The 26,901-nt window shown below is 46.5% G+C and overlaps 1 protein-coding gene across 1 annotated transcript; it reads right to left on the bottom strand.

The window, feature by feature from the left end:
- Positions 1–3,654: 3,654 nt before the first annotated feature.
- Positions 3,655–25,627, bottom strand: LOC135475912 (beta-1,3-glucan-binding protein-like). Its single transcript, XM_064755870.1, has 10 exons — positions 25,533–25,627; positions 24,347–24,486; positions 23,106–23,180; positions 22,372–22,432; positions 21,925–22,098; positions 21,634–21,711; positions 21,237–21,333; positions 6,071–6,142; positions 4,244–4,367; positions 3,655–3,962 (listed from the first exon to the last, which is right to left on the bottom strand). Exons 1-10 carry the CDS (start codon positions 25,609–25,611, stop codon positions 3,750–3,752), a joined length of 1,113 nt encoding a protein of 370 aa, XP_064611940.1. The 5' UTR covers positions 25,612–25,627; the 3' UTR covers positions 3,655–3,749.
- Positions 25,628–26,901: the final 1,274 nt, after the last annotated feature.

The following is a 26,901-nucleotide window of genomic DNA, read 5'->3' as shown; positions in this document are numbered from 1 at the left end:
TGTGCTGGGCCACAACTGTAAGGCAACTGATCCCTCTACTTCGCCACAGCTGTAAGACAATTGATGTCTGTACTTGGCCACAGTTCTATAACACTGATGCCTATTCAGGGCCCCAACTGTATGACAACTGATGCCTGTACTGAGCCACAGTTATATGACAACTGATGCCTGTACTGGGCCCCAACTGATGTTTGCACTGGGCCACAGCTGTATGACAACTGATGCCTGTGCTGGGCCACAACTGTATGACAACTTATGCCTCTACTTCAACAGCTGTATGACAATTGATGTCTGTACTGGGCCACAGTTGTATAACACTGATGCCTATTCAGAGCCCCAACTGTATGACAACTGATGTCTGTACTGGGCCACAGCTCTATGCAAATTAATGTCTGTACTGGGCCACAGTTTTATGACAACTAATGCCTGTACTGGGCCACAACTGTATGACAACTGATGTCTGTACTGGGCCACAGCTCTATGACAACTAATGCCTGTACTGGACCACAGCTGTATGAAAACTGATGTCTGTACTGGGCCACAGCTCTATGACACTGATGCCTGTACTGGGCCACAGCTTTATGACAATTGATGCCTGTACTGGGCCACAACTGTATGACAACTGATGTCTGTACTGGGTTAGAGCTCTATGACAACTGGTGCCTGTAGTGGGCCACAGCTCTGTGACAATTGATGGCTGTACTGGTCCATACCTGTATGAAAACTGATGTCTGTACTGGGCCACAACCGTATGACAACGGATGCCTGTACTGCTCCACAGCTGTATGACAATTGATGCCTGTACTGGGCCACAGCTTCACGACAACTGATGTCTGTACTGGGCCACAACTGTATGACAACTTATGTCTGTACTGGGTCACAACTGTGTGACAACTGATGCCTGTACTGGGCCACAACTGTATCGAAACTGATGTCGGTACTGGGCCACAGATGTATGACAATTGATGCCTGTACTGGGCCACAGCTCTGTGATAACTGATGCCTGTACTGGGCCCCAACTGTATGACAACTGATGCCTGTACTAGGCCACAACTGTATGACAACTGATATCTGTTCTGGGCCACAACTGTTGGACAACTGATGTCTGTACTGGGCCAGAGCTCTATGACAACTGATGCCAGTAGTGGACCAAAACTTATGAGAACTGACGTCTCTACTGGGCCACAACTGTATGACAACTAATGTTTGTACTGGGTCACAGTTCTATGCCAACTAATGCCTGTACTGGGCCACAACTGCATGACAACTGATGTCTGTACTGGGCCACAGCTCTTTGACAACTGATGCCTGTACCGGGCGACAGCTGTATGACAACTGATGTCTGTACTGGGCCACAGTTCTATGACAACTGATTCCCGTACTGTGCCATAGCTGAATGACAACTGATGCCTGTACTGGACCACAGCTGTATGACAACTGATGCCTGTACTGGGCCACAGCTGAATAACAACTGATGCCTGTACTGGGCCACAACTGTATAACAACTGATGTCTGTACTGGGCGACAGTTCTATGCCAACTGATGCCTGTACTGGGCCACATTTTTACGACAACTGATGCCTGTACTGGGCCACAGCTCTATGACAACTGATGCCTGTACTGGTCCATAGCTGTATGAAAACTGATGTCTGTACTGGGCCACAACTGTATGACAACTGATGCCTGTACTGTGCCACAGCTGTATGACAATTGATGCCTGTACTGGGCCACAACTCTATGACAACTGATGTTTGTACTGGGAAGGCAATAGGATACAATGAATAATATAATCAAATTTAATCATTATGGAACAATTTGTGACAATTTTGAAAACCTGACACCTTGAAGAAGGGATGGTATTGTTCATGTCAATTCTGAGCTCTGATTCATGCCTGTATTTTCGGACAAATTTGCTGCTATTTATGTTTGTATGAAGGTGAAATCACAAACTATGTCCCTCGCAGTGTTGTTTCTGTTTTATTTATATTTTGACTCACAGCAGCTAACAACCAATGTAAAGGTAGTCATGCATGCAGTTCTATTTATCATTGGAAAGGCACATATATGAAAGTCTCAGTGGTCACCAAATAAAGCAAACATTTCTTTATATAGAAGTCGGGCAACTTGGGATTGAACCTGGGTCACACGTATTAAAGACGTTAAAAATGATACTTGTTGATGCCTCGCTTAGCGCTCCCTGGACAATTCACCCATTATTAAACGTAACAGTTATTTAGAATCATATCCCACAGTCGCTTTGTCGAACATCCAGAACCCTGGATAATTCACCCATAATTAAACGTAACAGTTATTTAGAATCGTATCCCACAGTCGCTTTGTGAAACATACGGAACCCTGGATAATTCACCCATCATTAAACGTAACAGTTATTTAGAATCATATCCCACAGTCGCTTTGTGGAACCTGCAGAACCCTGGATAATTCACCCATCATTAAACGTAACAGTTATTTAGAATCATATCCCACAGCCGCTTTGTGAAACATACGGAACCCTGGATAATTCACCCATCATTAAACGTAACAGTTATTTCAGCTAAAACATCACAAAGGAATTGTAACTAACAACATCGGTGATGTGCATCAAGGACAATATTCACAGATTTTGTACACACTGTATATGTTCGTGAGAAGGATGTCCAAACACCAATTTATTTCAACAACCTCAAGTCTTATATCCCACAGTTTTAAAAATAACACGTTGTTGTAAATATCTAAATGCGTGATTGAATGCGTACTTCAATTTGTCATAATGGTAAGAGGAGCGCGATGAAATGGAGGTTAATGGAAAACGATTTACGATATACAGGTCTTGCACATAGCCTATAGGTAATTTGGCGTCAATTTGTTTTTACCACGCAATCAGGTTTTCCCAATAATCTTGCAGTCTCAAATGATGCTTATTCTGCTATGTCTTGTGCTGGGGGCAATATATTTGTTGGACGATTATTAAATTTTGGGATCCACCTGGCTTCCTCCCACCACAATGATGGTCGCCGTCGTACAAGTGAAATGTTCTTGAGTACGGCGTAAAACACCAATCAAATAAATAAATAAATAAATATAATTTTGGCACTGCTTAAATGGCCTAATGGTTATAAAGCACTCGTCTCGAAGTCGGGCAACTAGGGATTGAACCTGGTTCACACGTATTAAAGACGTTAAAAATGGTACTTGTTGATGCCTCGCTTGGCGCTCGGCACTGAATGGACACAGGACACAGGTTGTCCTGGTGTCAGTATAATGTGAATGGATGGAGTGTTATGTCTGGAGTCTTCGGCATGATACTTCCGTGACGATAGGACTTTGGCGGCATGGATTTTTCCTGCACTAATGCCCCCTCACCGTTACATGACTGAAAAATTGTACACTACGATGTAAAAACCAAGGCTTTCATGGTTACAACAGGCAACTCTGTTGGAGGACGATGTTTTTTTTTGTTTGAGGTGATGTTCTTAACTCTGGGACCTCTTATCGATCTTTTTTTTCTTTTTGTGTGTAAAGAAGGCGAGTTGAAACTGACATTCCTTGCTCAATCCCAATCGGCAGTCTCTGTGGTTAGCGTGAAGTGAACATATTAAAACATATAGGTTAGTTTGCGAAATCACAAATACATCACTCTATTGTCATATGATTTGACTTATATTGTTTGAGAGTTCATCATTCAATACCTTAGTACAAAACATGTATGTCGTGTAATCATGTCATGTACATTTCACTCCATTGAGTCCGTTAGTATGTCCATATGGTCACGGAGTCGACTTTCATGGCGGCATCTTCACCGTGCCAGGTGGAGAGCCAGTCATTCTTGTGGTTCCAGAAGTTCTGCATGGCTACGCCGGAGCTCTGGTGGTTGCTCCAGGGTTTGGGATGAGGGTAGTTTCTCACATTGTCCGGGAATATCCCGCCGGTGCCTCCTACGGCTACATTCATAATGACGTAGAACTGAAACATAACGACCATTTACGTGTCATTTACAGATTCTTATTTATTTATTTTGTGTTTTACTCCGTATATAATCTTGCTGAACGTAGAACTGCTCCGTAATAATCTTGTACCGTAATAAGCCTAAAACGAATCGGTAACGTAACTGTGCGTCAGCTTGCTTAACATGGCTTAAAACTCTTAACACCGTATAAAATTTATTTACATTGTATTCAGTGTTTTAGTGAACGCGTACTCTATTTATATGAGATCTGTTCTTATGGGCCTTAAGTAACACATACATCTTGGTCAAAAGGTGCATTATGGGAGGACCCCCATATGTTGTTTCCGGCGAGCCCGTAGTGGTGATGGAGGCCGTCCCCGGGCATTGGTGTACCCAGTATCAGAGTGTTGTCGATGTAAATGCTTCAAAGAGACAGCAGATGACATTACGACTGCATATAATCATCATATTATGTGACGTATGCAACTGAGCAGAAACTGACATTACAACTGTAATTATCATATTATGTGGCAAGTGTGCAAACGGGGCAGAAACTGACATTAAAACAGTAAGTATTATACTGTGCGACATGTATAAAAACTGGGCAGAAGCGGACAGTACAACTGTAATTATTATACTATGTGACATGTAAGCAAACTGGACAGAAGCTGACATTACAACTGTAATTATCATACTGTGCGACATGTATGCAAATTGGACAGAAGATGTCAGTAGATCTGTAAATATTATTTTATGTGACATGTACGCAGACTAAACAGAAGTTGACAGTACAACTGTAATGATCATATTATGTGACGTGTGTGCAAACTGGGCAGATGTTGGCATTAGGCCAGGGTTTGTCATACTTTTCTGCGGCATGTATAAAGAAAGTGTATATAGAAATGGCATCTGATGAAATTATAAAAGGAACAGACATTTAGCAGGTGTTTTACGCCATACTCAAAAATATTTCATTTATACGATGGTTGCCAGCATTATGAAGACCCCTTGGTTCATACAGTTAGGAGGAATAAAATATTTGGCGGTGAACAATCGAAGCGAGGAAACAAATATCGTTTTATGCTGCTCGTCTTTTGGTTTCTGGAAAGTTTCTCTTATAATGCCACAATTCATATTTCATTCCAGTGAAACTTGAGTGCATGGAGTTTTCACTACATGCACGTATTTAGCCCTGTTTCTGATGCTAGTGTAAAACCAGCTGAACAATGATGTTGAGAGGAAAACGTTCCAGTATACATGTAAAGGTATGAATGGTTAGTTACTTGATACGCGAAGGCGACCAGTCTAACGTGCACTTATGAATGAATAGTCACTTACTTGATATACGAAGGCGACCAGTCTAATGTGTACTTATGAATGAATGGTCACTTACTTGATATACGAAGGCGACCAGTCTAACGTGTACTTACTTGATATGCGGAGGCGACCAGTCTAACGTGTACTTAAGAATTAATCGTCATTACATGATATGCAAAAGCATCCAGACTAACATGCACTTATGAATATATGGTCACTTACTTGATCTGCCAAGGCAACCAGTCCAATGTGTACTTACTTTATATGTGAAGGCGACCAGTCTAACGTGTACTTACTTGATATGCGAAGACGACCAGTATAACGTGTACTTACTTGATATGCAATGGCGACCAGTCTAAAATCTACTTATGAATTGATCGTCATTACCTGATATGCAAAAGCAACCAGACTAACATGTACTTATGAATGGATGGTTACTTACTTGATATGTGAAGGCGACCAGTCTAACGTGTACTTACATGATATGCAAAGGCGACCAGTCTAACGTGTACTTACTTGATATGCAAAGGCGACCAGTCTAACGTATACTTATGAATTGATCGTCATTACCTGATATGCGAAAACAACCAGACTAACATGTACTTATGAATGGATGGTCACTTACTTCATATGCGAAGGCGACCAGTCTAAGGTGTACTTATTAATGAATTGTCACTTTTTTGATAGTCGAAGGCAACCAATATAATGTGTACTTACTTGATATGCGAAGGCAACCAGTCTAACGTTTCCTTGTGTATGAATGTCACTTACTTGATATGCGAAGGCAACCTTTCTAATGTGTACTTACTTGATATGCGAAGGCGACCAGTCTAACGTGTATTTATGAAAGCCGTCACCATACGTTGAGCCATGTAGCCAGCTACAAAACAAAACGAATTGATTTGATGGTATATTTCATGCATGATGTATGTATCTACCAGTGTATATTACTTATGACTTGAGTCTAACACTCAAGAATGTGTACAGTAACTTATATGATGGAGGAAAATTCGTGAGTATATTGTTACGACCCAAACTGTCTGTATTATAAAGAGATGGCTTGTTCAAAATACACGACAGTTTAGACGCACAAAAAAAGTAACCAAAACCAGCAGATTTTATTTTACAACAATTTATTAGCTTTCACAAGAACAGATAATAAGACTTATACAAATACTAAAGTACTTAAGTTTAACAAGAAAGGATGGCAGTATGTGTACAAATACTAAAGTACTTACGGTGTCAAGTCCAAACGGACGCATATATTCCACAATATATACCACACAGGCATAAATGCTCAGAGGCAAGCTCACAAGAGGGAAAATCCACAGTATAACTGAGTGCATGACGAAATATACACAAAATTCTACAGACAGGGTCCGTGTACTAATAAGCACTGTGTATACAAGAGCACAAATTAAACATACAAGTTCAGACTGAACAAGTGCTCGGTGGAGATAGGATATAACAAAGCCAGAGGCTATAAAGACGCCAAAATTCAGCACAAAAGGCCTACTAAAGTAATACACAGCAAAAACATCCAAACTCTCAATAATTCTTCCTTCTCTCCCTTTTGACCTGCTTTCATAGGTCTTATATAGCCTGGTGGAATTGTCTAGAATAAGAAAATTCCTGAACACTTGATGTAAACAAACAGGCACCGAACTGAGCGCATTCTGGAATATTCTAAGGTAGAGGCAGACAGCAGGCACTGAACTCAGCGTATGTAAACAGTGGCAAGCTAAATTTAGAAACTGACGGCAGTCGTGCACATAACAATATGGCGTTAAACAACAATAAAATGGTCCTTCACCAAGTAAATGACAAACCAACTGACTTAAACCTGAAAGTGAATTTGCCAGAGCTAGATTTGAACCTGTGATATCATTGGTCAGGCGCCAGTTGATCACCTGGACAAGACGCTTCAGGTCCATGAGCCAGAAGATGTCCTTGTTTCTAAAGTCTGTACAATGTGTGTTATGACAATGATACTCGTAATAACGATGAATGTGTTATTAGATAAAACATGATGTAATTGTTGATATCTGTCATGTAGTATACACACTATAGGTTCTGGCACGCCCTTCCCTTGGGGCCCTCCCCATAACAAATAGAGGCCCCCACCCCGCTTTCCCAGCTTCTGGGGGTTGTATTAGACATACCCATCGCACCTGGTATGCTTCTACACCAAGCGTGTATACAACATGCGAAAGGGTTACAATAATTGCCGGTGGCTTCTCACCGGCTCCACGGAGCTCTGTGGTAAGAGTTGTCTGGGGGAGTACTGCGGGGGTCACCTATACCGTCTGCGGCAGGGTCCTGGCACCCAGCCATGTATTAGCTGTGGTCGGGGCGTTAAAAACCGATTTCGGCTTTGCATGGCCTGAGGACATAATAGGGTCCAGACGCGTGAAAGGAAGTGGAGGCACAAGGCTTTCTTGGACGAGTTCAAACGGCTGGCGGCTATAGAAATTTACAATTAGAGAGTCGTGTGCATAGTTACAAGGACTCGTACAATGAGGCACCATTAAAAAGCGCGAGCACTACGGGAGGAGTTTGAGATGCTCCTAGGTGTGCGGCCCAAGTACCCACGGTCCCGCAATGCCTTGGAAGAATTGCAGGGGATCCTCGACAGGCATAAAACGGCTGTGGCTGAGTGGATGCGGCTGCAAGACATCAAAAACTCCCGAAGTAACGAGAAGTTGAAGAAAGATGTCAAGAACCCCCTCAGTAACGAGGAGTTGAAGCAAGACAAAAAGAACTTCCTCAGTAACGAGGAGTTGAAGCAAGAAAACAAGAACTTCCTCAGTAACGAGGAGTTGGATGAATTGCTAGGTGGAATACAGGGTAAAAAAGAAACTAGAATTCATTAACACCGGCAGGGCCATAAGGAATCTCCTTCAGGTCTGGCAGATGGGCGTACCCGAAGGTGTTTGGACGGACCCAGTAGCCTTCTTAGAAGAAATTCGAGCCAGTATTCGCCAGAAGCTAGAAGAAGAGATCCTGGCACTCAACGGGGTTAAGTTCCAACTAGGCCTGAGGGTTCAGCTGCGAAAGGCCCACGCCGATGGCAGTGAAGAGTATACCAGCCCAGTACACCGCGGCAAACAGGAGGCTCTCCTAGAGGTCGGTGACATTGACGGTCTTGATAAGGTCTTCCCCACCATCCAGGAGGCGCTAGGAAAATGGACACAGCGAGGGTCAGGGTGGGCTGTAAATAGCGTGCAAACACTCTGGCTTGACATTGCAAGGTATCAGAAGCTGAGAGGCGGGTCCTACATCCCCCTACCTACAGCCGTGAGTAACAAGAAAGCAGTCATCAACGTGAAGAACAAAGACGACGACTGCCTCCGATGGGCACTCCGGTCTGCCTTATTTCCAGCCGCCCGGGACCCCCAGAGACCAACAAAGTATCCCACCAATGATGGTCTTGACTTTGGGGGGATCGGCGCCCCAACACCCATCTCTCAGATCCCTAAAGTGGAGGGGAAGAACGACCTCGCCATCAATGTGTTCGGGTGGGACAAGGGCGTGATCGTGCATCGCCTCAGCAAGAAGCCCGGCGACACGCCCCAAATCAATCTGCTGCTGATTGAGAAGGCAGGCAAATTCCATTACACGTGGATAAAAGACCTCAATCGGCTCCTATACCAAGAAAGTAAGGCGCCAAATCGCAAACACTTCTGCGAGCGCTGCCTACACGGCTACACAAGGGAGGACCTGCTCGAGGCGCATAAGCCGGAATGCCGAGGGATTGGCCAGACGGCGGTGAGGGTGGAAATGCCCCAGGAGGGGGAAAACAAGTTTTCCTTCCAGAACCACCACAAGCAGCTACCGGCGCCGTTCATCATATATGCCGACTTCGAGGCTCTGACCAAAAAGGTTGAAGGCCCGCCGCCCAGCCCCACAAAGAGCAGCACTCAAAAGACTCAGCACCACGAGCGCTGCAGTTACTGCTATGTTGTGGTGCGTTGCGACGGCCACACAAAACGCCCCGTGGAATACAGAGGCTCTGACGCGACGGAACACTTCCTCAGAGCTCTTCGGCAGGAGGAGCGGGAAATCCAAAATGTTCTAGCTAACCCTATAGCTATGAGGATGACTCCCCAGGACTGGCAGGAGTCACAACAACGCCGCAACCTGTCACGTATGTGAGAAGCCTCTAAGCGTCGATTCTGTGCGCGATCACTGCCATATCACCGGCAAGTACAGAGGCGCGGTCCATAACGTATGCAACCTAAAGTTGGGGGCCTGGGTCTCAAGACAGCCATACCGGTAGTCTTCAACAACCTACGGGGCTACGACGGGCACCTCGTGATGCAAGCCATAAGTAAGGTGGAGGGCCGCGTCTCCTGCATCCCCAACAACACGGAAAAGTACATCTCCTTCTCGCTGGGGCAGCTCCGCTTCATCGACAGCGTTCAATTCTTACCGACTTCCCTTGACAATCTGGTAGAGGCCAACAAACCTGAGGCTTTCCACATCATAGCCCGGTATGAGCCTGCCGAAGAAAAACATAAGTTACTCATGCGCAAGGGTGTCTACCCCTATGAGTATATGGACTCCTGGGAGCGCTTCGGCGAGTCCAGCCTCCCACCCAAAGAGGCTTTCTACAGTAAGCTCAACGTCGCAGGGATTAGCGATGAGGACTACATCCACGCTCAACAGGTATGGAAGGTATTTGACTGCACCAATCTGGGAGACCACACAGACCTTTACTGCCGCACAGACGTACTCCTGTTGGCCGATGTGTTTGAGGCCTTCCGGAAGACTTGTTTACGGCAGTATGGATTGGACCCCACTCACTACTTTACGAGCCCAGGTCTCTCGTGGGATGCGCTGTTCAAGAAGACCGGGGTAGAGCTGGAGCTGTTGACCGACTACGACCAACATCTCTTCATTGAGAAGGGGTTGCGAGGAGGTATCTCCATGGTAAGTAAGCGATACGCCAAAGCCAATAATCCGCAGGTGGAGGGATACAACCCCGAAAGTTAAAACAGCTACATCCAATACCTAGACGCCAATAATCTATATGGCTGGGCTATAAGTCAGTTCCTTCCAACGGGCGGCTTCCAGTGGGTAGATGACGCGCGTCGTCTCGGTGAAACGATTGCTACCCACCCCCACGACAGTACTTCCGGTTACATCCTCGAGGTCGACCTAGAGTATCCGGCCGGCCTACATAACGCACATAACGGCTACCCATTAGCCCGGAGCGTCTGGTGGTCCAGAAGGAGTGGATGTCAGACTATCAGCACGGCCTTCTCGGCAAGAAAGCGTCTACCGAGGTCGAAAAGCTGGTCCCCAACCTCGCCGATCGCCGAATACATTGGTCTGCGCCCCAAGATGTACTCCATTCTGGAGGCAGGTGGAGCCAACATTAAGAAGGCCAAGGGCGTGAAAAGGGAGTTGTGGAAAAGCGCATCCGCCATAAGCAGTTCAAAGAGGCCCTCTTCGAGAAGAAGATCTTCCGACACGGTGTGGACGTGCTGCGATCAGAGCGACACCATATCTATGGGCAGCACCTGAATAAGGTCTCACTGTCCCCCTTCGATAGTAAGCGTTGGATCGCCGAAGATGGTGTCCACACTTTGGCTTATGGCCATAGAGATGCGGCACCCGTAGGAGGGGCTGGAATGGACATCCTCTTTGAGGAACTACTAGCGCCGTAGAACCCCATCCGGGGGAAGCTGTGTATCGGGAGGCACAATAAGCAACTCCTCACGAACGAATCCCCGTCGCGGGCCATCCGATGTATCTTCTAGATAGTACAGCACGGGTTCATTAGGCTTTGTGACAGAGCACCCAAGCCGATATATCTCTAGAGACCACACAGGATCAGTCGCGCGACGGCGACCGCCCTCCAGCTCTCCAGGCTGATAGAGATAACGAACGCCAACACCCTCGGGGATCTTCCGCTCATTAAGTTCAACGGGACGACCTGAAACCGTCGAGGAAGGCTTACGGGGCACCCCTTTTGCGTTGATGGCGCCTTTCGGCTTTTTACCGATCAGTTTCGTTGTCTCATTATTCAGAGCGGCCACAACAGAGGGCAGCCGAGGCACCCATTCAGTTGACCGGTGTTCGGGAGGGAGGCGCATCTCCTGGGCGTACTGATGTCCAAAGAGCCGCTCAGCCAGAGTACGGTTGAAACGCTCCACTATGCCTTGGTCTCGGTGGATATCCATGCGGCCTCGGCGGACTGTGACATCGTGTTTGGCCAGCAGTTGGCTCACCGCACCCATAAACTCGCGCCCAGGGTCAACTTGGAGAAGCTTCGGCCATCGAAGGGGTCCCCGCTAGTAAATGCAAGAGAGAGCATCAGCCACTTCTTTGGAATCTTTAGTAGCCAGAGGTTCCGCCTCCTTGTAGCGAGAAGCGACATCAACAACTGTCAGCGCGTACTCATACAGCTTCCGGCCTCGCCGATCATGTGGTAGAAATAGAAGATCGGCTTGGTGGATGTCATTCGGCGTGGAAACATCAAACATAGGCCTCGGTATTTTTCAGGGACGAGGCAGGTATATCTGCCAGATAGCCTGCTTTTTCAGCCAGGCCCGGACCACTTCTTCGGAGACTTTAGCCGCAGTGGCAAGATTCTGGGTGGCCGCGAGACCCTTCCAGTACCCACGAGGGCTGTAGTAGATATTTGCCAGGCGAGCAGACACCTTACTAGCCATGTCATCAAGGTATTCTAGCAGCCCTCTAACAGATTTGCGACGAAAAAGATGTTAATCATCGCCACGTATTTGCGCGCGCAGAACCACCTCACTACTAAGATCGTGCCTGCCATACGGCGAGGAGCTCGATGGCGAGTCCGGCACAGTCAGTTCGGATTACTTGGTGAGTTTTGCGATTCCGTAACTCACACCCCCAACCACACACATTCCCAGGATGACGAAGGTCATCTCGCGGTGTTTTTGATCTTCACTAGGCACATAGAAATCGGAGAACTGTGGCTCTGAACCCAGCAGCGCCTCGCGTGCATCGCGTGTAAGAGTTTTGCCCGTGACCCTAGAATACTCGCGGATAGCAGTGTCGACATCCCGGAATGTTTGGACAGCGTGGCCCTGGCGGCGGAGTTCATCGTTGATCCAGTCCAAGCGCTCAGTGCGCTTTCGGGCCCATTTTTCCTGGGCGGCTTGGAGCTGCTCTACAGTGCGGTCATGGCGCCTCCGCTCTTCGTCGACACCGGAACTCCTCAGCATCGAAAACATATAGTTGCTCCCGCTGAAGGCCAAAGCGTTTACGAGGGCGCCGCCCATCATCATTTCGATGGAGGCCATTACTACTGGATTATATTGGGAAGAAGGAGCCCTTGTTTAATTAGCAGTTCCCTCGAAAACATGACCATTCCTACATCTGCAATGACCATGCCGACGTAACGGGGTGTTAAGTCCAGCTTCGGGAGGGCTCCTTTCAGGACCATCTGGCCGAGACGAGCGTACCCAGTAGCCAGGAGAGAGACCACAGCGGCGTGGTAGGCCGCGTTGAATAGCACTTTTCCGTCACTGGGTGGAGTAGACATGCTGCTCTATATAGAAAGGGTCGCGACGTGTATTCAAATGGAGATTCTTTTCTTGCGGCGTGATATCTGCACCTCGTGCATGCAGCGTAATATCTGCACCTCGTGCATGTGCTGTATAGCGGCTGCGCCACTCGCGTGGCAACACTAGCACTGCAAGGCTGCCAGCGCCTAATAACACCAGGGGCGCTCTCCAGTGGGTGATTTGGTGTGCCTTCGTAGAATCCGGTTCCTTCGCAAAATCTGTGGCCTCCCCCTCCTTCGTAGAATCCGGTTCCTTCGGCTGTTTCTTGGTGGAATCAGCTGCGCCAAGCAAAGCAGCCTTTGCCTCGCGAAGCTCGTCCTTGAGCTTTTCAGCCTTGGCCTTTCTCGCTGCAGCACCCGCTCGACCCGCAGCGACTTTTTTTGAAATTCTTCGCAGGGCCGTCATTCGTAGAATCCGCTGCCACCCTCTCCGCTTCCTTCGGGCCTTCCGGATTCGTTGTACTCATGTTCCTGTGGATCATACGGCTCATTTCTAGGACAGCATTGGTGTTCAAATGAGCAGTGCTTAGCAGTGGTCAGTGCCATTGTTAACGGTGCCAAGTACTTACCATAGCAGTAGTATAGCCAGCAGCTAGCACTGCTAAGCGCCTGTTCAACAAATGGGTCGGTGGCGAGCTGTGCCATGAGCATTGGTCGATTCTCGGGTGGGCTTGGTAGGAGCCAGCTGGCCGCCCTTACATATGATCTCAAGAACATACCTCCGAGACCGTTAACCATCCGCGCACCGAGCTTAGCCTCGTTCCGGGAGTGCAGCCTTTCAACGTCTTCGTCGCTCATGGTGTCGATCTCAGTGGCTGTTACGTCTTTTCCCAGATATCGCTTGGCCTGCCCACCCACCGCAAGTGCCGCCAGCCTATCCCTGAGCTGCTGGCTGGGGCCGGGCTGTTGGCTTCTGCCGGGCTCCTCCTCTGCGCCCAGAATCTCGTCTATAAGCTCGTCGGTATCCATGCTTCATACGTCTATTAGACGTAGGGGCGCCTACGTCTAATATATAATCTTAGATGTGGCGGCGTGTCAGTCATTAGCAGGAGCTTAGAATGCGGGTTGTCCTTGAGCTTCTGTCGAACCTCTGCCTTTTCGCTCTCGGCCTCGATGATGTGGTTCTCCTCCAGGCATTCCTTGAACGAGTGCCGATCTTTGCAGTGGAATAAAGCCACCCACCTTATCTGCTCGCGAAAGTCTTTGAGGACGGCGTTGTATTTCTGAGTGAGGACCCAGACGCTTTGCTTTGCATGACGGCCCGAGAAAGCCATGAATGACAGCATTTTTTGTTTCTTCTTCATCGTACCCAACGCGCTACAATCATCGATGATGTATAGGGTGGGCTCCCCCTCGAACAATCTGTAGAAAGCTCTCAGACAGTCATTGAGCCGCTCGCCGGGGTCAAAACAATAGACCTCAGGGTCGCCTCGTTATGCTTAAGAGTGGGGCACAGGATCACAATGTGATGAAAAAAACCGCGGAAAGGGCCCTCAAGCAGGTCCAGCACGAAGACTGTTTTGCCGCAGTTCGTCTGCCCACACATAATCGCGCAGTGGGCGTCATCAATAAAGCGCGCTAACGAATCTACCATTCTGGATGTGCAGCTTTGCGTCCATGATCACATAGAGATATACGTTCAACACGCCGGGAGCTTCTCTCTCTTTTGTCACCTGTATCGTAATCCCTTCGCTGGCGTTCAGAACGCGCCTCCCACTGCCATGCAGCTCGTCATCGTCGCTTGGCCGAAGGTCAAGCCAAAAGGCATGCTTTAACGACCCTGGCCACCTCAGGGTCCCGCTTCCGTAGGGGTGAGCTGGCGAAAAACCTCTGGACCTTGTAGAAGGATTCCGACCTCCTCTTCCACGGGGTTCCTTTAGTCTCGAACAGCATGAGGATGCCCTTCATTGCTCTCGCGGGCGTGCTCAGGTTTATGTTCCAGAGAGTATCAGACTTGTCCTTCACAAACTTTCGGTGGCGGAGGACGCGATCATACGGCATCGTCTGTTGCCTGGATGACCCGGCCATAATCGTTGAACGTCAGTTCGTACTCCAGTCAGTCGGCCAAGGCACTCTGGTAGAATGGCATGTGGCTATCTAGAAGCTCAAAGTCTAGCGGGATGTGGAACCGGCTGCCAAAGGCGCGAGCGATGGCCTTTTCTCCAGTATCGTCGTCACTGGCGTTCCCCGCTCCAACTGGAAGTTTAAGCATGTTTTCGCTGCCGATACCTTGGTAGGCCGCATTCCGCCGTTCGTTTTTGGTCAGCCATAAGTCGACGTAGCAATGAAACACATCAAAGTCGTCGATGGATATTACCTCATTAACGTTGATTCTGATCGTGGTTTTCTTGACTACTGCGCGTCCGAGACTCCCGACCACTGTGGCGTTCGGGTCGGATGAATTAATCGTGATCGAGAAGGCCAAGCGCACGGTACCGGGCACAATGACGTCATTTGCGCCGAGGTTGGGGAAGCGGACCAAGAGTTGTTGATTCTGGTCGATCGTACTCGGGTTGTTGGTGACGACCAAGGACTGCTGTACACCTTGTACCCCCCAAGGCATACGGAGTGTTCTGAAAGGGTTTAGCCTGCGTCCGTATGCATCCATTGTTGTATTGAAGGCATACCTTGCAATGTTCAATACGAGGATTATGGCAGACTATGACTTTGATAACCAGGCGTACGACGCCAGAGAGGACAACGCCCAAGACGATGCCAGAGAGGAGAACAACATCGAGGACGAGCGGACCCCTCTCCTTGCAGGTAATAATGTTCCCGAGCAACGAAGCTTTGATAATGAGTTCCTCAAATCCCCAGAAGGAAGGATATTCGCGCAAGCCGTTAATGATTATTACAAAAACTTGGAGGAGATGTATGGCCTCCCCCCCAAAAGTCTCAAACGCTATTACATGAATTTTGAGATTAGCGAAGAAGGGAAAGTGCGACTCAAGGATTACCGCGATGTGAAAATCATCCACAAACGAACAGGTGGACCGCGAGTCCTCACATCAATCGCCAACCAAAAAGGAGGGGGTGATGCTATTCGACTGGGGCTGGGCTTTAAAACATTGGAGAAAGACAATCCAGCCATCGTTGCATCCGGCAGCAGTCGCAGCCCTGGAGACAGCGAGTTCAGAACTCGGTGCCGCGGCGGCCGAGGCAGATACCATGGAGCTGAAGGATTTAAACCAAGCAGCGAAAAAGGCCGATGATGCTGTCCACATAATGGAAACAAGCTTGACGGATAGTGAGGTCGGGCGGGCTCTTGAAACGATAAATGACCCTCCTCTTCCCATACGAGAACTTCCACAGCAGCAGTAAGCCGATACCAACCCCAGCGACGACGATGGCTTTCTTCTTTGCATCGTGATTCTTTTGCTTTGGAAATTGGGATTCTTGTTTGCCTCCGGTGGCAGCAACATGCTGAACGCCCGCGGTGGGTTGTGGGACGCTTTCTTGTGGCTCAACGATCCCGTGGGAAGGAGCGCGCTTGTGTGAAGTGGGCGGAACTTTAGCATTCACACCCTCATTGGCGCCTAGCTTTTGACCCTCTGTGGCCACGACGATTTTATTGTTGTAGTTCGCCACATGGCCGATCTGCAGAAGCATGTTGCTGGGGGCCATATATAGGCATATGCCATACACAAAGACTACAGCGCTCCCGGCATACTGTAGCACGTCCTGGTAGCGTTTGATAGCAGACGGAAGGTCGATCGGAGAGGAAATAGCGTCTTCAACGTTCGCGGCAAACTGTTTTTGCACGTCGAAGGCTGTGCCCGTGCCTAGAATACGCGCCCTTGTTTGCGCTTGGGCGCCTAGAATAGCCCACACGTATGTCCAGATGGAATCGTTTAGGCGCTCTACGCCCGGCTGGAGCGCTGAAGGCTTTCTAGAGAACGACATCCTGCTCGGAACGAAGGTCCCATCGCCAATGGGGCTGTAGCCCGTTCTCGTGATATAGTAATATGCCACTCCGAGGCCATGATTCACCCCCCTGCGCCTCCAGTCTGTGTGCGCATCTACGCGGAACTCCCTACAAATCCTCTCATAGGCCCTCTCGTCGTAGGGGTTTTGAATGTCGCCCACGCTCTGTCTTGCGGCAGGGGGGCCTTTATCTCTTCCAAGATCCGCCTAACCTTGGTAATACACATGGAACGTGTACAGGGCCCTTATTCGTTGGTCGGGGGCGAGAAGATGGTCTTTTGCAGAGACGCCACAGCCCGTGGTTGCGCACCAGACAGCGAAGTTCACTTGGTTCTGCCAGAATTGCATTGGATTGGTGTCCCAGGCCCGAACAATGTCATTGCTGGTTATCTTTGGCAGCCGGTACTTGGCCAACACATCTGTGAACTGGACTGGAAATGCCTTCTTTTCATCGATGTAGATGTCAAATCGCGTGAGCTGCTCTGCGTGGCTTTGGATACTATGAAATGCCCCGGCCTTGTAAGTGGCCTCTCTATTGAACCTGTAAGCCTCGCTGTTCATCGTGGCTAAGATGTTCATCACATTGACTGACATTCTAAATGGGGCACAGCACACGCTGCCTCATGCCCTTAACAACCTCGACGGCCGCCTTAAAACCGCCCTTCGCGAGATAACATTCTACCCGAACTGGGTGAATATCCCCACCAGAGTGGACTTCTTGCTTGATGGCAAACATGTCGAAGTGCCGACGGGCTACTACAATGTCTGTATGCTGGACAAGGGTATATTCCGCCCGCGTGGGGTTTCTCTGGAAATGAATGAAGCTACGGTCCGCCTAGTCCTTACCCTCCCTAGAAATGCCATCATAACGCTCCTAGAGCTTGCCCCCATCTTAGGGTTCTCCAACGGGAATATGCCTAGAGAGGGGACTGTGGAAGGTGGTAAGTCATCTAACTTGGTCCCGCAAAAAGAAGCCTTCGTGCATTTAGATGAACTGAGCACCTCAGAAAACGTGAGAATAACCTCAGGTTTCAGTGGCGGTTCCACACTACTTCAGGCCATCGCCGTGACTGGTGAAGATATTAACTGCGGGAAGACGGTTTCATTTCCCAACCCAAAGTACAAAACCTTGCGCGCCGACTATATAACGCACTTGACCGTGGCACTTTTAGACAAAGACGGCAAGTATATGAATTTAGGGTACCTCAGTGCTACCCTAGAAATAAAATGAGTATGGTGGACGCAGCCGGTCCCAGGTCTGCGTGCCTGTCTTTAAGCGACTTGGCAGATGTGTCGGAGTTCGAACTTCAAGGCCAGGAAGGTAAAATGTACGCCTTCCAGTTTCAAAGTGGCAAGTACAACCTCAAAAAGATTACGGCGGGGGGGGGGGGGGGAGCAAGCAGAACCTACCACGTTTGCTTCCCTTGAAGATGTCTCATCCTCTGTAGAGCAAGAGTGCAGGTCGCCGTCTGAGGTGATTGAAGAACAAAACTCTCATTAATTCGCCTTGAAGACCGCTTTGTTCTTAGCAGAGCTCGCGACCCCGATTGGTTTATAGATGTGAAGGTGACCCAGATGACGGTCCAGACTGGGTGGAGGAGGTTACTTCAGACTAACTGCGGCGCCGGGTGTAGAGACCGTGCGTAAACCACGTCTATGCCCATGCTACGAATAAACCCTGGATCTATACTTATCTTCAACATCATACTTGGCGCGGCCTCTCAGCGCCGTTCCTCCATGATTACCGGGGTGAAACTAAAGTGGCCTGCAGAGCACGATGGAAAGGAGCTCAGACTTATGATCAAATTACCGGCCCAGGGCGACCCAGTCATCCGGAGCTCTCTCGAGGATATACGGGTCTTTGCAGGGGAGCGTTTTCAATCTCGATGAAATCTATTTAGAGTCCGGTATAAGATTTTGCCGCTTTTGTGTTAGTAGTCCCGAGGACGATTTAGAGTTTACCGACGTTATTGATTCGTTGGACGGACAATATGGGACGACGGTACCCGGCGATCACGGATGAAAACCCATTGCCGCCGGAGAGCGCGGCGCCGACGATTACGGATGACCATCCCTTGGCCCCGACCGCGCCGACGATTATGGTTGAAAACCCCTTGGCCCCGACCGCGCCGCCGGAGAGCGTGGCGCACGCCCATCGTCTGCAATATATCAGCGAAATACAGAGGCAGCTTGAATCTGAGCGAGATCTCCGTCGGGCCTTGTACAAAAAGTACCGGCGCGGTGTCTTAGCAGTCGAGGCCCTTGATTCGGCCATGCTTACGGGCGGTTTGGGGCTAGGGGTTGCAGGCGTGGGAATACTCACAACAATAATTGCAGCCCCTGCTGTCTTGGCCATGGAAGCTGCGGCCCTAGCTTGGGGTGTCTTATCGCCGGAAAATTCGTTAGCCGCCGACTTCACGCAAAGGCCAAGAAACATAACGATATACGGCAGTTGGCTGAGGCCAAACCTAACAGCATCCGTGCGCAGGTATTATTACAGCAGTAATAATGTATTGGACCCAAGAAATTGACAGTTTTATCTACGGCATTATCTGATGGTGTTATTTCAGACGTAGAGTTCAAGCAAATCGTTCAGGAGCTCAAGAACTACTCGTCTCGCAGTACCTTACAAGTCTCGTAAGGTATTCAACGCCGTAGAGATCGATGAAAGCACGAAAAAACAGCTTATAGATCGCGGCCGAAAACTAGCTCGGCAAGAGCTGAAAAAGGCTCTTTCCGAATAATGTTCTGGGTGGGGGGGGGGGGGTGCCCAGGAGGAACTTGTTTGGAACCAGGGCCACCCCCATGCTATGTCTCGAGAGCCCCGGGGGCAGGGCATTAGCCAGAATCTGACAATAGGGCGTCCAAAAAGGCAGGGGGTTTGGGGGCAGCCGTAAATAAGCAGGGGGTTTGCCGCCGGAGACATTTTATCGCCACTGTATCATTGAAAATCAAGACCTTTTAATAGCTTTAATTGCCATTATATCACTGTAAATAATGTATTACTATTGGACCCAAGAAATTTACAGTTTTTAGGGGCACCCAATATATCACACTTTTCCCACCGCTGACTGACACTGAGTGCGAATCACTAAAAAGAGTACATAAATTTTATATTAAACTATGTATGGTTACAATCTGTTATGCTTTGGACAACCAAGTGTGAAACAGGAGGTAGAAAAACAAATTGAACTGTAAAATACACAATTCAATACAGATGCAAGGAAAACAATGGCAATTTAGCACAGCAGTTCTGACAGTTCAAGTGTGAATGCTGTGAATCAGGAGGTAGAAATAAATAAACTGTGAACAATAAAATACACAAAAATACATATGAAAGGAAAACAATCAAAATGCATGGTAATTTGGCACAGCAGGTGAATGTCACTCACAGTTACACTGCTTCACATTAAAATGCAACGGAACCAAATCAGAATACAGTATACATAGCTCTTACAACTGAGACTGAGAACAGGCAAAATTATCACCACTGAATCTGTGACTGTCACTCACTAAAAAGAGTAGTGTCACCAATCACCATACGATTTGAGCAGCTAAGTCACAGTAGGTAGAAATAAACTTTGTAAAATATAAAAAAACAAAACAAAACAAGAAACAATTCAAATACATGTACTATCAGTCACATATCTATGTCGAGAAATTAACTTTTGGCACAGTGACACAGTAGTGCAGGTCAAACATCATTTCTGTCATCTGAATACATATATGAATACACTTTGAAAACTTACATGTTAGAAAAATATTCACAATCTAGTATACATACATATAATGTTAATACAATTTGAAACAGTGTACTGGTCTGTGGGCTGGGACTCGCCGTAAAAAAAAATGTTGATTCAAAATTTTGTCCGTCAAAAATATCCCTTTTGGCTGGATTGCCCGTCCAGTTGGACGGGTGGACGGGTGTCTGACTAACCTGGTGCCCGGGGGTAAAAAAAAATCTGCCCAGTGTGGGGCTCGAACCCATGGTCCAAAAAGCAAAAGGCCTGGTTTATACCCTAGCGGCGAGCTCCGGATTTTTTACGCTAGCGACCCACCGTTAGGGGGGTTAATTGGCGCTGACACATCCCACTACCTTTGGGCCATGTACAACACCCCTTGGTAAGCTCTCTCTGCCTCTGAAACTGTCGAAAGTTGCAGAGATTCCTTAGAAGTGCGTAGAGCCCGGCGCCATATGCTGGTAATGTATTCATATACTACATATACAGGAGACCAAATCCGGATTTGAGCTAGCAAACATCCCCTTATATATGTAGTATTGTAAGTAAGCATGTACGCCTTGGCTGGGGAGGCGCCTAAGAGGGGGGGGGGTTATGGGGGAAGCAGGGAAAGAGGGGGGGGCTCTATTTGTTATGGGGAGGGCCCCAAGGGGAGGGTGTGCCAGAACCTATAGTGTGTATACTACTTTCCATCCTATACCGAGTGTTCTGTACAAGTTGTAGGGAGGGGTTAAAACATCATTTGGACAGGAAATACTTACTGCTGATTTGATAAGTGTTTGTCGTGACTTCGATCGTTACCAAAGTGTAGAGAGGCGGTGGTTCTTTGTATGCCCAGACTGCCATAGTTCGTGTTTCCTGCAGCAGAACAAACACGGCCAGAATGTCAACATGTCCTGTTTTTCCTTTTTTGGACAGATAAGATCTCCAGACAAATTTGGTTTCCGTGTGTTATATACAAACACGTCATACATTACAAATTCATAGTGGGGCCTCCGTGGCCGAGGGGTCAGCACGCCAGCGCGGCGCAATGACCCAGAAGCCTCTCATCAATGTGGTCGTTGTCAGTCTAATTCATGCTGACGAGATTTCGCGCTATACACGAACTTAATCCCTCATGTCGTTTAAATCAAAATCGGTCTCATATTACAGTCTTACCCAGGAGCTCGGCGACATCAATCTCCCCCGATCTCGGCCATCCTCCGTAATGACCGTGTTTCGGCATCAGCCACAAAGCTGAAACGTCGCAGACAAAAACACATACAATAATACATCAAAAAAGTCAAAACAGCTTGAAAAATTTTCATTTTCATTTGTCATACGTAATTATCTAACCACGTCTAGAGTAATATTGCTTTCAAGCTTAGTCTGAAAGTTATAATTACCAGTGAAGTAAGAAAATTTCTGATTTTTTAAACCGACAAGCCACCGTTATAAATCCCCACGCACCTGGCCACAACCAATCGCCTTTGGGCATCTTGGCCATGATCTCCAGTTTCCCGTACTTGAAGGAAACTTTAGAGCGCATATAGCATGACATTATAGGTGGTATGATCGAATGATCTTTGGGGGCGTTCCTGTAGCAGCCATTGTTCCACGTTGGATTGCAGTAGCCCCACTGCTCTGAAGAACAAAAACAGTTCTAAATTCAGCTGTGCGATTATGCGATTTTGTGAGCGTTAATAAATATTATCATTATGAATGTACGAGAGCTTAAATTTGCTTACAATTGTCTCTGCATTTCGGAAATAATATGTAGCGTCCTACCCAGTTGTCAACCAGCTGAATATTTACATGTGTATTTACTTTTTTCTTTTTTTCACATACTCTCTAGAATTATCTTATGTTTGTCACCGAAGGACTTGCAAGGTTTACCCATGCATTAAAATGACTTACTTTTTACATCCAGTGTGCCGTGAAATAGAAAATCCAGTCCAAACTTGTCCGACGTTAATGTCTGAGATGTAAAATTGCAAATCTCTAATATCAATTTACAGAAAGGCAAAAACACAATTTTTTCAAATGAACGATTACCATTTTGTCCACAAAATAATGTGACAAACCTTCTGAAGCAGGTTAGCATGTCAAGGAATCGCTGCACCTATACACACCTTCATTCTTATACACTGCCCAGTTAAAACACTATAATGGTACAACATGTGAAATACCTTAAAATATAAATGCTAACGTTTTAAAATATTACGTCACGTATACTGATCGTTTGTAGGTTACAGCCTAATGTTATAGATTACAAGGCTTTTAACACTTATAATGCTGTGTTATAATAATTATACAAATAATGGAGTTAGATTGCAACTCGTTCAAAGCATTTACTACAGCATTAAGTGTATAACACTTCACAAAGTGTTTCCCTAACATTATAATTGATTTCCCTCCCCGACCACCGGCAATATGTTAGATTTAACCTTGCTATAGCTATATATAACATTTAAGTTATAAGTGAGTGTGTTACCTAAAAATATCTAAATCTAGGCAATAATACACTTTATCGTGTTTATTGTCATATAGACTGTTTCCAGGCTTCTACAGCTCGTTACATTTAACGGACCAAACAGCAAAGCCTTGTCTCTACATAAGGTACACATTAATGTTTCTTTTCACAGACTCACGGGTTTTAAGTACATATGTCCGTTGTGGGTGTAGCAGTTGTGACTTTCTGGGGAGTAGATCTGAAACTCGTTGTGCTGTAGTAAAAAAGAGTTACATGTATTTACTCTCAGTTTTATTTCTAAAACTTTCCGAAAGAAAAAAAAATGTCCTCAGGTGTGTAAAATTTAATTCTCTTTATTCATTTGCATTCGTCGAAATTTACTGAAATGTACGATATAAGCTTATCAGCGAATTGGAAAGACAGGCGTTAAAAACTGAATGTGTCGGTAGACCTTGCCGGATCCGGTGGCTAAGGCGCTGCTCAAGATAGCCGTACGCGGGCCCTAGACAAACGTAAATTTTCATCTGCGGCCAAAATGATTTGTAAGAAATCCGTCGATGATCAGTGTTTACTCCGGACACTTCGGTTTCTTCTCCACATAAACCTGATCGGCGTCACATTTTACGGGGAAATCCTGATCGGGGTCACATTTTGGGGAGAAAATCTTGATCGGCGTCACATTCTCGGGGGTAAACCTGATCGGCGTCACATTTTAAGGGAAAACCTGATCGGCGTCACATTTTACGGGGAAATCCTAATCGGCGTCACATTTCAAGGGGAAAACCTGATCGGCGTCACACTTTAGGGAAAACCTGATCGGCGTCACATTTTAGAGGGTAAACCTGATCGGCATCACATTTTGGGTGGGGTAAACCTGATCGGTATCACATTTTGGGGAGAAAATCATGATCGGTGTCACATTTGGGTGGGGGGTGGGGTAAACCTGATCGGCGTCACATTTCAAGAGGAAAACCTGATCGGCGTCACACTTTAGGGAAAACCTGATCGGTCTCACATTTTAGTGGGAAAACCTGATCGGCGTCACACTTTAGGAGGAAAACCTGATCGGCGTCACATTTTACGGCGAAATCCTGATCGGTGTCAAATTTAAGGTGGAAACCTGACCGCCTTCACATTTTACGGGGAAATCCTGATCGGCGTCACATTTTACGGGGAAAGCCTTTTCAGCGTCACTTTTTTTGCGGTAAAACCTGATCGGCGTCACATTTCAGGGGTAAAATTCTTGAACACTGTGTTACACACCATTCAAACAAACATAAAATAAGTGGACGAGAATCTACTAATTCAGAAGCTGATCGAGCAAACTGACTTTCTTGCCACAGTCTAGCTACATTTGTAATAACGTCTCGATATATTATACTCCAGTGTAATACCATCAACATATCGTTATCAACATACCCCACCCTGAGACGCACTCGCATCAAGGTCCCAATGGTTCCGGTTTAATGAGTTGAAGTCGTCTCGAAAAATCTGCCGTAAACTAGCCCTGGGGACGGGCCCACGTGGTAGCACCATTAACTCACCATCTCTATTCTCTTCTGCATAATACGTGTGCATAGGATTTTGGAATATTGTATAAATATGCGAGAAACGAATCTGTTGAACAAAATCTTATTGGCCACCTCTTCGCGGAGCTCCATCAATCACCTTTTCCTTTCTCTGGAGGAAACCGGAGTGGCCGCAGTAAACAATCTCTCTTCACAATATACCTTATAATGGGAGATCTGAACTCGACTGAAGTAAACCATCTCTCTTCACATTGTACCTTATAATGGGAGATCTGAACTCGACTGAAGTAAACCATCTGTTTTCACAATGTACTGACAATACAAAAGCTGAACTCTCTTTACAATATACCTGGCAATGCGAGAGCTGAACTCGACAGCAGTAAACCATCTGTTTTCACAATATACCTGACAATACGACAGCTGAACTTGACTGCTTTAAACCATCACTCTTCACAATGTACTTGACAAAGCGATGGCTTGACTCGAACCTGCGTCCTCATTGGGCAGATGCCGCCGTGGCTTACAGAGAGCTGAGTGTTAAAGTAGAATTAGAACTGATTTCTGAATAGGCCTATATATCTACATCTTCCACGTTCTCTTCACAAATGACAATGTTTTTATGGTCATCGATATTTTGTTTTGCTCATGGCTACAGATCAACGTGTATATACAGTCTATGTCTCTGGGGTTTATTGCTTTAAAATCGGACATACGTGGTGGGTTCACACCCGGCCTTGGACAGCGAACTTATATTTCCCAGGTTTGGTGACAATAAGCCGGGGGCGACTCTTGTGTGACCGTTTGCGGGGACTAATGTTCGTTGAAGACCACTTGTCTAGCACAATTAAAGTGTGCCTACTATGTGCACATATATGTGACAAAGTGAGAAAGTTCTACAGGAACTTGCCAAAAGTCGGTGGTTTTCCCCGCCTCCTCTGGTTTCCTGCACACAAAAAACTGACCTCCTTCGTATAACTGAGAAATCTTTGGGCTTGGCGTTAATCAACAATTAAATACGGAAACAAGTAAAGAGATATCTCTAAACTGGGAGAATAAAGGCGTGCATATAGTCTTACCTGCATCCAAAGCAGAATAATCAGAGGCAGCCAGCAAAATTTGTCCTGCCAAGACGATCGACAAAAGACCAACTGCCATGTTGAACGCGTCAACTACAGTGTGTCGAATTGAAGGGATAAAAACCCATGGAGTAGATAGCCTACTAGTCTAGTGTGGAAAATATCACACCTGTTCTTCTAACGTCAAAATGACTTCGTGTCAAGCAACAGATAGGACGTTAACCTCCGTGTATGTGAATTGAACAGTTTTCAAATCGATACACTTACGAAACACCTGTAACATTTGATATCATAGTTACATTGGAAAAGTGGTACACCGATTCGACCACAGAAGACTGAACTGACAAAATATTTACTGGCTGAATGCACTTATTTTGTAACCTCAGTTAAGCATATTAATGTTTTTCCGTCCTCACTACGATGGACTGATCAAATTAATGTTTTATTTCTTCCAAGCATCCTTATTTTACGCTAAAATCGTGGCTTGTGTTTTTTAAGACCATAACAAAGAGCTTGAGATTGAAAAATAAAATTCATGAATTTAATTTCTAAAGGTCACCGCTTATTTTACATCGCCGTGTATCATTACATATATGACCGTGTCTGTGATTACATGGGTAGGATACCTTAGGTTGAAATTCCGGCACTGTCCTCGTCGCAATAATTCAAACACGTTTTGCTTTTCTGAGTGTAATTTCCCTTCCAGATTAAACACTACACCCAGGGTTTATTTAGCTGAATTAATGGCGGCCATAGCAAAGATGTTTATTCGTATGGAGGGATAAACATCAGCGGTATGTCTCGATTTGCATATGTAGCCAAAAACAATTGTTAGTTATACACTCAAACCATGGGATATAAGCTAAATAGCGACTTTGACAACGGTTTATCGACAAATTCATGCAAACACATTAAGTTCTGCTGACAACAGCTGTAATACACCTACTGATAGGTTGATAAAATTGTTGATAAAGGTTAACACAAGATGTACATTTTCTCCCGTCTAAGGTGTAACTCAACAGGTGTAACTCAACAGGTGTAACTCAACACCCAAACGTTATTTCTCGGAATCAAACCTGACATTTAGGACAAAGCATTATGTGAATTAAAGTTGTGCAACCACGCTGAAATACTTAAACATGTATTTTAAACGAGCTCTCATAAAGATGTCACTGCTATATTTGACATAATATTGCAGTCATAATTAAAACCATAATCCATAATCATTTATACATTTTAGACCTGACAGTCTGATGGACCTTTGTACATGCGTAGCAGTCTGGTGTATCTTTGTACACACCTGAGAGTCTGGTGGACCTCTGTGTACACCCGACAGTCTGGTAGACCTTTGTACATACTCATTAGTCTG

The sequence above is a fragment of the Liolophura sinensis genome, chromosome 9 (assembly GCF_032854445.1).
Source record: "Liolophura sinensis isolate JHLJ2023 chromosome 9, CUHK_Ljap_v2, whole genome shotgun sequence".
Lineage (NCBI taxonomy): Eukaryota > Metazoa > Mollusca > Polyplacophora > Chitonida > Chitonidae > Liolophura > Liolophura sinensis.
Note: the sequence above shows the minus strand (reverse complement) of the source record. Positions and strands in the feature narration are given on the sequence as shown.

Bases quoted from the DNA above. Each gene is read 5' to 3' on its own strand.
- LOC135475912 (XM_064755870.1), bottom strand. From the start codon at position 25,611: ATGGCAGTTGGTCTTTTGTCGATCGTCTTGGCAGGACAAATTTTGCTG. The intron at 24,487-25,532 runs GTAAGACTATAT...CGTATTATGCAG, and splicing joins TTATTCTGCTTTGGATGCAG to AAGAGAATAGAGATGGTGAG. The intron at 22,099-22,371 runs GTAAGTCATTTT...TTTGTTCTTCAG, and splicing joins CGGCACACTGGATGTAAAAA to AGCAGTGGGGCTACTGCAAT.